Here is a 13,056-nt window from a genome sequence, read left to right on the forward strand (position 1 = left end):
GCAATGATAAGTATAAACGAATTTCTCACTAACTCGGTACAAAAGTCTTGATAGTTATCAATCTTTCTTATAAACAAATTTTTTTTGTTGATAACTATCCAACAAATTTGTTGATACAAGTCAACAATTTTGTTTTTAACTATCATTGCACAAATACGTTGATAGCCAACAAACAAAAACCTCCATACAGGATCTGAGAGTGTGGAGCCAGCCGGCGCGAGCCGAGTCTAGCCCGAGGGGTCCACCACTCGAATTTTGAGTGTACACCGGACTGCGGAACTGCGCGGTATTGCGAAGCACTGCGCGGTACATCGCGCGATACTGTGCGGTCAAGGTGGATATATATCCAGCAAGGTAGATATATATCCACCTTGTACGCGGTACTGCGCGGTACTGCGCGGTACTGCGCCAGTACGCGTACACTCACTACAGTATATCTTGGTATTATAGCTAAAAACACACTGCAAATCCAAGTGTACGAATGTCGCTCCGCTCACCTGCAGGTGAGCGAATTGCCATTCGTACACTTGGGGTACACGAAAAGCCGTCTTTTCCAAGTGTACGAATGGACATTCGCTCACCTACAAGTGTGTGAATATACATTCGCTCACTTGCAAGTGTGTGAAAATCCATTTGCTCACTTGTAGGTGAGCGAATATATTCGCTCACCTGCAGGTGAGCGACATTCGTACACTTGGATTTGCAGTGCAAGTCAATGAAACTCAAGGCTACTAGAACTAAAAATCATACCTTAGGAACCTAGTACATTCGGAAAACTTAACAAACCATGATTTTTAAACAGTTTAATGTACATCATTGAAATAGTTTGGACCTTTGGTAGGAAGTCGCGCCATAATTTTAAAACGAAATTTAGTATTTTTTTTAGAGTGTGGGAATCGCTTTTGAGCTTTTATCGCATCACATTGTATGAAAGTTATCGCACTTGAGAGTGACGGCACGGTTCGCGCAGTCTTATTCGCATTCAGATTTGCGAACACCGCGCGCGGCCCCGTCGGCGCTGCTCGACTCTCTACGAAGTCATGCGAGGGGACATACTTATTTGTAAATCGAATGGAAACTTGTCGAGGTGATGGTATGTCTATCCCAAACTTCATTGCTTTAGGAATCGACACAGTTAAATTGCTTGCAAAGAATTTTGAAGCTGTGTAAGAATGTTCGCATTGCAAACTATTATCTTTGCATTGCAAACTATTTTCTTTGCATTACGAACTATTATCTTTGCATTGCAAACTATTTTCTTTGCATTACGAACTATTTCTTACGAACTAACTGTTTGCAAGAAATAGTTCGCAATGCAAAGAAAATAGTTCGCAATGCGAACATTCTTACAAAGCTTCAAAATTCTTTGCAATACAAAGATCAGTTCTTCGTAAGAATTTAACAGTGGATAGTTCAAGACCGTTCCCAACAATCAGGCGCGGTTTTAACTCGAGCTGACGAGAGGGGCGGTTAAGCTGACGGGGGAGGGGGGTTGCCTATATACAGGGGTTTTGCACCACATATTGTCTACATACAGGCGGATTTGGGGGCTGACAGGGGGGGGGAGGGGGGTCGTAATATGAAGAAAAATCCTTCGTAATACGGTGGTTCCAGATCCTTTGTACGTTACGAAGCAAATTCTTCGTAATATGAAGGCCGCTCTTTGTAAGAATTTTACAGTGCTTCGATCGAGACCCGCGGGATTGAATCAAGTGCCTGAGGCCTTCGCACCAAGTGCCAAATGCACTGTAAACTGGAATGCGATACTTTTCACACTAATGAATGCAATAAATGGGGAATGCGATTCCCAGGATTCATCGCATGCTGGCAAGCGATAATTTCTTATCTCTGATGTGCGATAAAATTTGTATCGCAAGATTTTGTTTTACCCTTTTTATTGCCTAATCTCATTTAGACCTGCGTTTTCATGTTAAATAAAGGTACCTGCTTGGTAAACACGTACACTGTTAAACTAAGTGTTCAACTGTTCAACACTTTACAAGTGTTCAACTACTAAATAAACACTTGCAAGTGCTCAACACGACAGTTGAGCACTTGCAAGTGTTCAACCGGCCAGTTGTGCACTTCTAAGTGCTCTGCAAACCTAAGTGTAGAACAACTCTACAGTTTAAACTGTAAAACAAAAAAGTTCTACACCGGAAAGTGCAACTTCCTGACCAGGTTTAAAAACATACTTTCTGAGTGCACCATCACCTTCGTCTTCAGATTCTCTTTCAAACGAGTATAATAATGATAGGGTTGCGACTTAAATTGAAAAAGGTACGCAAAAGAATACAAATTTATGTAATGACTCCTACCTGCTTCAATTTGAGTCGCAACCCTATCATTATTATACTCGTTTGAAAGAGAATTTGAAGACGAAGGTGATGGTGCACTCAGAAAGTATGTTTTTAAACCTGGTCAGGAAGTTGCACTTTCCGGTGTAGAACTTTTTTGTTCTACAGTTTAAACTGTAGACTTGTTCTACACTTGGGTTTGCAGAGTGTTCAACCGGCCAGTTGTGCACTTCTAAGTGTTCAACAAACTGGCCGGTTGAACACTTAGAAGTGCACAACTGGCAGGTTGGACACTTGCAAGTGCTCAACTGTCGTGTTGAGCACTTGCAAGTGTTTATCTAGTAGTTGAACACTAGCAAGTGTTGAACAGTTGAACACTTAGATTAACAGTGTATGAACTGTGCATTGAACATTGAAAAGGTGTCTCAATTTACATTTTTTATCAAGATGTATTAAAATGTGATTATTGCAATTATAAGCGATACAAATGTTATCGCATTCTGTTGCAATGATCATGACAATAATGAGCAATACAAAATTTATCGCAAAACAATGCGATGATCATTGCATTAGAATGCGATACTGGATTTATCGCTTTAAATTGCAATAAACATGATTTTACTTCGCGATGATATTATTATCGCACAAGAGCTGTTGTGTGTATCGCATCCCAAATTACAGTGTGGTTCTTGATCAATTTGAGTGCAATGAAATGAGCTGACGCCCCTTGCAACTCTCTGACATTTCCCTGACTTGTGGTCACTCTGCCCGGGCCCCCGGGCCCCCGGGCCCCCGGACCCCACTGTAAAAAATTCTGTGGTTTAGCACAGAAAAAGTACAGAAGTGTCTGTACCTTTCTGTGGTTTTCACAGAAAGAGCACAGACTTTTCTGTGCTGATCCAGTGAAAACCACAGAAAAGTCTAGAAAAGTAAAGACTTCTCTGAACTTTTTCTGTGAAAGACACAAAAAAATACAGAATTTTCTGTACTTTTTCTGTGATACACCACAGTAAAAGTACAGAAGCTCTGGGTATGAAATTGACCAGAGTTTTTCTGTGGTTTTTTATGTGGTTTTTTTTATCAGTGCCCCACACCCAGAAAAATGAGAAGTTGTGGCAACCATCCTACACTGTTAAACTAAGTGTTCAACTGTTCAACACTTCCAAGTGTTCAACTACTAGATAAACACTTCCAAGTGCTCAACACGACAGTTGAGCACTTGCAAGTGTTCAACTAGACAGTTGTGCACTTCTACGTGTTCAACCAGACAGTTGTGCACTTCTAAGTGTTGAACACAGAAGTGCACAACTGCCTGGTTGAACACTTAGAAGTGCACAACTGTCTGGTTGAACACTTGCAAGTGCTTAACTGTCGTGTTGAGCACTTGGAAGTGTTTATCTAGTAGTTGAACACTTGGAAGTGTTGAACAGTTGAACACTTAGTTTAACAGTGTACAAAAAAAGTGCACAAGAATTTAGCGTGCACTAGTGAGTGATGCAGATGCACGTAGGCGACGCTTTTTGATCAGGTTCGGTGGGTGCTGCCCTAAGAGGCATTAAATAAGACGTTTGACTAATATTTTACTTTTCTTTGTTTGAAGGAACTGAGAGGTATCGCCAGTGCAGGGCCAAGGTTCAACTAGTTGATCTCGGCACTGCTAGTGATTTCAGCCTGAGTGAGGAGTCGTGGAGCCCACTCGACAGCGCTTCATCATCGGAGTGCTCCGAAGGAGAAGCGTCTGACAATAGACTGGGACTCGATCAAGACACTGCCCAGGCCTTTGGACATGGACCACATCCATCGAATGAAAAACATGGGGAAGAAGAGCCGTCAGCCGTTGCTGAGCCACCCCAAGAGGACCCAAAGGAAAGTGGAGGAGAGAAGAAACTGAACTATTGTTATTTCTGTGGAATAGGTTTGCAAAAGATTGCCAGGCACTTGGAGACTGTCCACCAAGATAAGCTAGAAGTGAAAGAGATTCCGCCTAAAGAAAACGTTGAACTGGCTGATGAGCGCCAGCGGCTCTTTACTCTACTTCGGAACATGGGCAATCGTAAGCATGATTGCGACAACCCTAATGCCGGTGTTTACGCTACAAAGTCAAGGGCAGTCTCCTCGTACGACCCATCCAAACTTGCTGTCTGCCCGGGCTGCAAAGTTGGGGTCGTAAAAACGAACCTGTACAATCACCGGAAGAGGTGTCCGGTTCTCAAAAATGAGGGGCACCTCCGAGGCACTCACATGCAGTATTTGACGTTTGCCCAATTAAAGAAGGGGGACATGGACGCCTTTACCTTGAATGTTATCCAAAAGATGAAAAATGATGATATACGAAAGACGGTTGAAGGTGACAAAACCATTCTTATGTATGGAGCAAGCCTCTTCTCTGAATACAGTGACAAGCCCCATCTCCGAAACTCGGTGTCGTCCAAACTGCGGGACTTGGGGCGCATGCTTTTGGAGGCACGTAAAATCGCCCCTAAAATTAAGACCCTAGAAGACCTCCTGGACCCCCACAATTGGACTCTCTTGAAAGAATCTGTCTGCAGTGCCAGCGGTTTTAATCCCGATGATAATTCTTTCACAACACCCTCTTTGGCGCTCCGTTTGGGGGGCAATGTGGCCATTCTTTTAAACGTTCTGGAGACCTCTGCGTTAATTAACTGCAACAGCCAGCAGCTGCAGCGTTACGATTACATGAAGAGACTTTTGCGAGGTGACTTCAGACGGCATATTGCCAAGAAGGCTCACCGCACCTTAAGGAACAGGAAATTCCGGGCACCAAAGAGGGCACCATTAGCTGCTGACATCCAGAAGCTGTACGCTTATCTGAAGGAACAGATTAAGCAAAAAATGGAAATGCTCAAAGCGGACCCAACGCATGCTCTGCACTGGAACAATTTGGCGAAAGTAACTGTAGCTTACTTAGTAACATACAACCGGAGGCGTCCAGGGGAAACTGCGCGCCTGCTGGTTAAGGACGCTCAAAGAATTTGTGACGTGTCGACGACAGACCCAGAACTGATGAAAGTGTTCTCCCAAGCTGAGAAGTTACATGCATCATCCCTAAAAATGATAAATTTACCTGGAAAAAAGGACAGGGTGGTCCCACTCCTATTCAATCCGCTATCCTATGAAGCGACAACCCTTCTAATTAAACATCGATTGCAGTGCGGAATTATAGCGGAGAATCCGCATGTATTCGCAGTGGCAGGGACCAAGGTCAACACGATAAGAGCAGATGTGGTGATTAGAGAGGCCGCTGAGTCGTGCGGGGCGGAGGACCCCCTATCGCTCAGGGCCACCCAATTGAGAAAGAACGTGGCAACCACCTGTCAGCTGCTGGCCCTGAACGAACATGAACTTGACGTCCTCGCTAAGTTCATGGGGCACGACATCAATGTCCACAGACAATTTTACAGATTAAGTGATGATGCGATACAGCTTGCCCGTTTATCAAAAGTTTTTTCTCTGTTGGACGAGGGAAAGCTGCAGCTGCAGGAGGGGAAGACGCTTGCAGAACTGCAGATTAATGTCAATGATATAAATATTGACGAGGAAGTTAATGTAGAAGAAAATTCTGAAGACATCACTGAAGAAATAACAGATCAACCAACAAGTAAAACCTCTGGCACAAAAAGGAAGAGACGGAAAGCCAGTAATGTAGAAGATGATACCACCGATGAAGAAGTAGAACCCCTGGAACCCTTAAGACCAAAAGCTACTCCAAGCAAGCAAAGGAACATGCAAGGGAGAGAACCATGGTTAGCAGAGGAGTCAGAGGCAATAGACAAGCATTTCGGCAGTCTTATCCGAAAAGGCATCCAACCAGGAATGGAAGAGATCTCAACAGTGAAGGCAAAAGAGCCAAGATTGGCCAAGAGAACATCGTCGAAGATATATCATAAAATTAGAAACATTTTATCAAAAGCCAAGCAGTAGCTCCGACTTGTATTCTTCTAGAATGTACTTTTGTTTAGCTTTAAATTTAAAAAAATTATTTGACTTAATGAGTTTTTAAACCAAAATTTGATAGTGTCTTATCTTGTGGTTATGACATTTTTTTATTCCTGTTAAGTTACACCACCGGCTTTGTTGGTTTTTTTAATCTAAAATGTGTCATGTAATCTTGAAGTGTGAACCCTATATATCCCCTACCCCCTTCAACAAAATTTTGAGAGGGTTGGTTGTCTTAATCTATATATGTATTTTACTTGAAAATGGGTGATTTTAAGATTGTGGGTTCTTTTGTATCTCTGTAACTTGCACCTGATTTGTTTCAATTTAAATGTCCATCAGTTTCATGTGACCTATTTATGACATAAATGTTATCTCTGATTTTAAACACAATTTTATAAGTGTGTGTAAACTCCTTAGGATTAAGATTTGATCTCAATCAAAGCTATGACTCTTGCGTTCCTTTTTTTTTTAAGAAAAAAAAAGGAAACCCTGACAGTGTCCTAATTTTGAGACGGTGTGCAATATTTTTTGTATCATGTAATCGTTAAGGGGAGACTTTGCTGTGAACTCATAAAATGATATCACTAGTTGTGGTTCTAAACCAAAATTTAAAGGTGTCTTATTTTATGGTTTTGTGATAACTTGTTTCTCTACTCGCTCCTGAAGGCTTAGTTGTTGTAATCTGTATTGTGCCATGTAACCGATATATACCTCTAATCTTAGTAAGTTTCCATTATGAACAAAAGTGTTTGTAAACTCAAATCTTAAGTTTTTAGTTGTTTTGATATATTTAAAATCAAACTGTTTATGTATTCCCATATCGCTGTGACTTGAAAGCAATACATAACTTAAATCTTATTTGTGTTTCATCAAAATTTTGATCTCATGTTGCAAGTCATCTGTCAACTACTTTGTAAGTATTATTGAAAAATTAAAAGTCTTTGCTCCAATGAAATTTGGTATGTTACGTCCTGTACCTCGGGAAGTCCACAATTTTTGATATTGACAGTCAAGCAAAATTTAGGATTCAATATGATTTAGTTACCATTTACTTATATTCACAATTATATTCACAATTCAATTGGTATCAATTTTTGGAGAATTTCTGCTCATATTTTCCTGAATTTGCTGGACGGTCTCTCTCCCGGACAGCAGGCCAGTTTTTTTCGTGCACCCCACGGTCTCACAGTGCCACTCCTATGCGACAACGTGCGACACAGACCAAGAAAGGAAACATAGTATTAGTAATTAAATTGCACGTGCTGATACATGGTACTGACCAACTACACTACTGGCCGTCAAAATTAGCGGTCCACTTTAGGAATTGGCCACAATTTCCAGCCAAAGTGGGTGAGGGTTGCCGTTTGGTGGAGAAATGGCCCAATGCCTGTACTCGGTCGGTACGAATCCGCTCAGCGCTCACCCACCCCCTTTGGTGTTCTCGGCACCCCCCATGAAGGGGTGGTTGCTTCACGGGGCAGTGGCGGATTAAGGCCCAGCTGGAAGGGGGGGCGGCGCACTTCAGGTTGCCTACATACAGGGATTTTGTCACGCATTTTGCCTACCTTTCAGGCGGCTTTCTAGAGCCCACAAGGGGGCGATCGCCCCCCCCCCCCTTAATCCGCGCCTGTCACGGGGTGGGTGTTGGTCCCTTATGCCGGGTGCAGGCTGACACCCTGAAAAGCCAAGCGCCCTCGCGCACCCCCTTAAGCCGCTACAGCGTTTGCCGGTTCAGCCCTTATTGAAACCGTCTGAATTCACGCCCTTTACACGCTGCCAGAGGGCTGAAATTTTGTGAAAACAGACTTTGGGCACAAATGAATGCGGGAGATACAGCGGGGCGGGTTGCTACCCACAAACAACCCCTATCGTAGGGGTGGAATCATCTGCCCCCTGACCACCCATTTCCAACCTAACTGTTTAAAAAAAAAACAAACAGAGAAAACCACAGAAAAACTCTGGTCAATTTGTTAAACAGACCGTCTGTACTTTTTAAACGAACCCGTTAGGGTCGTTTCTATGAATCGCATCACCACAATATCAGCGGTGGGCGGCGGAGGGGGCTGGTCTGTAATGAGGGAGGTCACTCGAGCGTTATGGGCGACCCCCATTCATAAATACTTACGCTACGAACTGAACCCAAAACCTCGTTGGTTGGTCTGACCCGATGGCCTGGCCACCTCGCAGGAAAGGCCACTGCCTCTGTGATCGTAGGACTTTAGGTGTGGGACGGATGGGAGCCGAGAATGCGAGTGAGCGGAGCAGCCGCGACAGCGCGTTTTTCCGGGCTCTGGTTCCGTTTGGGAATCAACCATAAATTACGTCCGTGGATCGCTAGTGAAGAAACTGCAAAACCCAGTCTGCAGCAGTTGTCAGGGCGCCTGGCGGGTAGGCAATATCTTACCCTCAATGCATCAATGTACTGCGGGCTGGCCTACGCCGAGTGTCGCAGGCACCCGGCACCCATCTCCTGCAGATTCGCTGGCGTGAGAGCTCTGCTTTTTGAGGAGCCGAACTGGGCGCGCCAAAGGACCACCGAATTGAAGGCGTTCAATGGTGACGCCGTCTGTACCGAGTCTGCGCCGCGCCCCGAGGACCCCGATGACGTCCTCCGGGATGCCTCGGGGGGCTTTGGCACCCTTAATGAAGGTAGGGGCTGTCGGGCTGACGATAACGACGGCGAGGATAGCCCCGGCGCCCGGCCCCCATGTCGGTGGCTGTGGTTCAGGCCTGGCCGGCCTGGCAGGTCCTCGACCCAGGGTGACCGGCTGGCCGGCCGGAACCAAGGCTGGGCGCCCGGGCCACCCGGACCGAGCTATAGGGCTGTGGGTTCGACCAGTTGACGGGCTTGGCCAGAACGGCGGCCTGCCCCCCCCCCTCCCCCTCACCCCCTTTTAAAAGCTGATCTAGAAGGCGTGCCAAATAGTTGGTCGTCCTAGTTGCCGGCCTGTTTTGCGGCGGTGCGCGCACGCGCCGTCGAGCCCTACACTGCCAGCGAGCGCGCCGGCGCACCTGGTTGCTGCTTCGGCGCGGTGCAGACTCGCCACAGCGAGGCGGCGGGCCTCCTGGACCTGGTGTGTAGTCGCACGACGAGCGTCGAGTCCTTGGAGGCCCGGGCGACCGCAGCCGCCACCAGGCGTCGACCAAACGGAAACTATTCTACGGGCTATTCTCGCTTTGTAAGTGCGACATGGCCTCGTTAGGGGAAAAGCCATCCTCGCCGCGGGGCGGCGTGCAGTCCGCGCGCAGCCCTACGCATGGTCCCTATCGATTAGGGAAGACTGAGGTCTGCTTCGCCTTGGTGAGGAGCGGCGCGCCCGCAGGTGCACCAGGTCAGCTTAGTGGCGTTGCCCGGTGCGAACGACACGCTTGCGAAGTGCATGTGCGTGGATGGTTCTGATCTTGGTGCAGGGCAGGAGTTCGAGAGAAACTTTCGTGCAGCTTGGCGGCACCCTTCGGGACTTTCGGGGCGGCGCGCGCACGTGCGTCCAACAGCTCGAGGGACATCGCGAAGGCCGAGCCGACGTGATGACGCCCCTCGTCTCGGACACGCGAACCGGCCCTGTGAATTGCTATCCACGCTTCCAGAGGCACTTGTTGTAGTGGGAGCGGAGCGGCGCGCTCGAGTCGGAACTACGGCCTTGGGTTTGCAGTCTGACCTCTGACTGTTACTAACAGCCGAATAAGGTAGGGTAGGGCAAGAGACGGCAGCTTTTGGGACGACTGTGTGACAGACCAGGCGTGCGTCCGCCGCGGCCTCGGCTCGGCCCGGCCCGGCCACCCGCACCGCGAGATGCACGCCAGGTACTATGAGGACCAGCCCGGGCGTGCTCGGCAGGCACCAGCGGCAGCGCCTCCCCCACCGCGGGGAAAGCGGCTCCGCACAGCGTAGTGTCCGGTCCAAGGCCAACTAGAGGGCGAGGTCGCCGACGACGGTGCGCTCTCCAGAGGGGCAGGGGTGCCAAAGCAGGCGACGACCTGGTTGTCAGGCGAGGGCGTGCCGAGGGCGCCAGCCACGGCCTCGGCCGCGTGGACCACTAGCAAGCCGTCGACCTTGGTGTCGGCCAGCAGCGCAGAGGACGGTCGGCGCGCGAGCTGCACTTACTGCGAGAGGGAGGGGGCGCAGAGCGCCGCGTCGCTCCACTAGAAGGACGCTCTGAGCGTGCTAAGCTCACTGTGCACAGCCCCATCCCATCCCCCATCCCTGTCCTTGCCACCGTGCTGACGCACTGGAAAAACACGATGAGCATGCCGCACACGCCCGGCACTGCCCGGCAGCCCGACCAGGACGGATATCAGAATGTCGTTGACGCCGCCCTCAGTAGGACAGAGCCGCCATCCACCTGCCTCCTGCGCGTGCGCTGCACGAGCTGCACGAGGACCAGGACGGGGACGCTGGTGATGGTGGTGTTGACCACGGCGGCTGTCAAGATCGCCTCTGCTGACTGCCAGCTGGGCCAGGGCGTCATGCGCGGGAAATGACAAAATTCAGACCCCGCCAGACGACGCACCGGGCGGCTTGAGACCGGATGAGTGAGTCCGTTTGCGGACTCTGCCGTCAGCAGGGACGTGCGCCGCAACGACGGGGAAGGGGAGACCTGCAAAGGACCATTCCGGCGGGACCGCGGAGAAGAATCCATGGAAGGGTGGTAAAAAATATAACTTGTTGGACTTTAAAATCTTTCTAAAATGTTAATCCTTAGGGGTCTTTTTAGCACAAGAACTATGTAAATTCATAACTGCCTGTCAGCGCTCATAAAGACAAAATAATGGAAGCAATGAAGGGAGTAGTGCATTTTACTACATGTAATGCAAGGATAATGCAAGGAGCTTCACCTAGAGACTATTCTGCTATCCACCCTGGTGAAATAGACAATAAAGTTAACAAACACAAATGAAAAAGCTATTGCTGCCAGACACAAAAAAAAGCAAGCAATTATTACAATTTTCACATTTAGAAGATGATCTAAATGGAAGTGGTGTAAAGAACAGAACTGATTGCTTATCAACCATCATTTTCACAGTGGTCTTCTAACTATACTAAATTCTCTAATGAGTACAAAGTGGTACACATATAACTATAACACTAACATATCAAACTGACTCCCCAGCTAAAAATGCCATATCGACGTCGATTTGACGTCGTTTCGATATGACATTTTTAGCTGGGTCACTATTGCACTAATGCATAATCTTAACTATAATAAAACTCGAAGTTCCTCTCCCCACTGAAGGGAAAATTCACCCAATCAGGGTGGACCGGGGATGGGGGGTCTTGGTTTGACTGAAAAGACAAATAAGATTAAATTAGTTTGAATTAAAGATCTTACACATAGTATAATCAAATTATTGGGTCATTCTTTGTCAAACTCAATGAAATTGACAATTGCGTTTCTGAATTTCTTTGTGGGTAGTATAAAATCCTGATGGGCGGTGAAATTTTTGGTGGAATTTTTACAGCAATCTCAAAAATTTACAGATTAAGTGATTTTGTCATGAAGAGAGTTTTTCTAGATCATTTTTCGATGCTGATTCAAACGTACAATTTGGACTTAGCATTGCTCTTTGAAAATTAATCTGTAAATTTATGATATTGCTGTAAAAAAATCACAAAAAATGTCACTGCCAATCAAGATTTTATGTTACTCACAAAAATTCAGAAACGAGATTATCAATTTCATTGAGTTGACAAAGGATGACCCAAATAAAAAATGTTAGAACTCACTCGCTGTTCATCCAAGATATTTATCTGCCTCTGCAAGTCCTCCACCTTGCCGACCAACAAAGTAATTCGCCTGTCTTTCTTCCGTCCTTGGGACTTTAGGATCTCCACTTCGTTTTTCAACTTCTCCATTTCCGTCCGTAGGGAGTCGTTGATGGGATAGCAGCAGCAGTGATCACTAGAAGAGGTATGTAGGATAGGGGTCATTTTGTAAAGATAAAAAAAAATCCCTTCAAAATTATCATGTCGACACCGTAGACTTCACTGCAAACCAAACCCAATAGTCCAACAGTGTACATATTACCGGGTGTAACATAGAAGACATCGCAGTGTTGCGGGATTGCATACTCGCTAGGGCTGCAGGGGCCATGGCGCCTTACGGGCGAGGGAGTAGGCAAACCCGCAACACTGCGATGTCTTCTCTGTTAACACAGCTGGCACCCTAGGGAGCCAACTAGCGTACAGTGCACCTGGTACACACAAGGAAGAGTCGACTTGCAAGCACTCGGCTCCAGCGGAGCCAGCGGCTGAGCTGAGCTGCGTGAGTCTCGGAGCGCGCGACTCAGCTAAGTTAGCTTCCGAGCGAGCGGCCGAACTGCGTGGGTTTTAGTCTAAGGTGGCGATGTTATGCTACCAGGTGGCTGAAAACCCCCGCGCACTTTTGTACTATGCTGTACTGCATTACTGCATGCATGCATGCGTGCGCGGACGGGTTGCCTACTCGCAGGCCGTAAGGCGCCATGGCGCCGTGCCAATATGCAATACGCAACAAGAGCATGTGCACAGAATTCTATAAGCTGCGTACAAAAAAGTACACAAGAATTTAGCGTGTGGACACGGCAATGTATGACCAAAGTATATGACACGGCAACGGCATAATAAGTAATAGGTCTTAAAAATTTTCGTGGCGCCTTACGAGAGGTACGGGTAGGCAACCTGACACACCAAATTTGCAGTTGTCGTTCGGGCCGCTTCTACGAGGTCCATAACTCGGCCCAAAATCGCATGTCACCCATACTAAAAGTGTGGGAATTAGCGCCAACAGTGGGACATTCCCACACTTGCAAGTGTGGGACA

General features: G+C 47.1%; 2 protein-coding genes across 2 annotated transcripts in view; one reads left to right on the forward strand and one right to left on the reverse strand.

The window, feature by feature from the left end:
* LOC113215302 (SWI/SNF-related matrix-associated actin-dependent regulator of chromatin subfamily A containing DEAD/H box 1 homolog) overlaps positions 1-5,445 on the reverse strand; it is a 39,835-nt gene extending 34,390 nt beyond the window's left edge. The window contains exon 1 of the mRNA XM_052269222.1: positions 5,383-5,445. The gene's annotated coding sequence lies outside the window, so the exon portion shown is untranslated. The remainder of the gene's footprint in view (positions 1-5,382) is intronic.
* LOC113215712 (uncharacterized) lies at positions 3,688-7,199 on the forward strand. The gene has a single exon (XM_026435374.2). The coding sequence runs from the start codon at positions 4,341-4,343 to the stop codon at positions 6,237-6,239; it is 1,899 nt and encodes a 632-aa protein (XP_026291159.2). The 5' UTR covers positions 3,688-4,340; the 3' UTR covers positions 6,240-7,199.
* Positions 7,200-13,056: the final 5,857 nt, after the last annotated feature.

This window comes from Frankliniella occidentalis, unplaced genomic scaffold, assembly GCF_000697945.3.
Source record: "Frankliniella occidentalis isolate FOCC.00 unplaced genomic scaffold, Focc_3.1 Scaffold86, whole genome shotgun sequence".
Classification (NCBI taxonomy): Eukaryota; Metazoa; Arthropoda; class Insecta; order Thysanoptera; family Thripidae; genus Frankliniella; species Frankliniella occidentalis.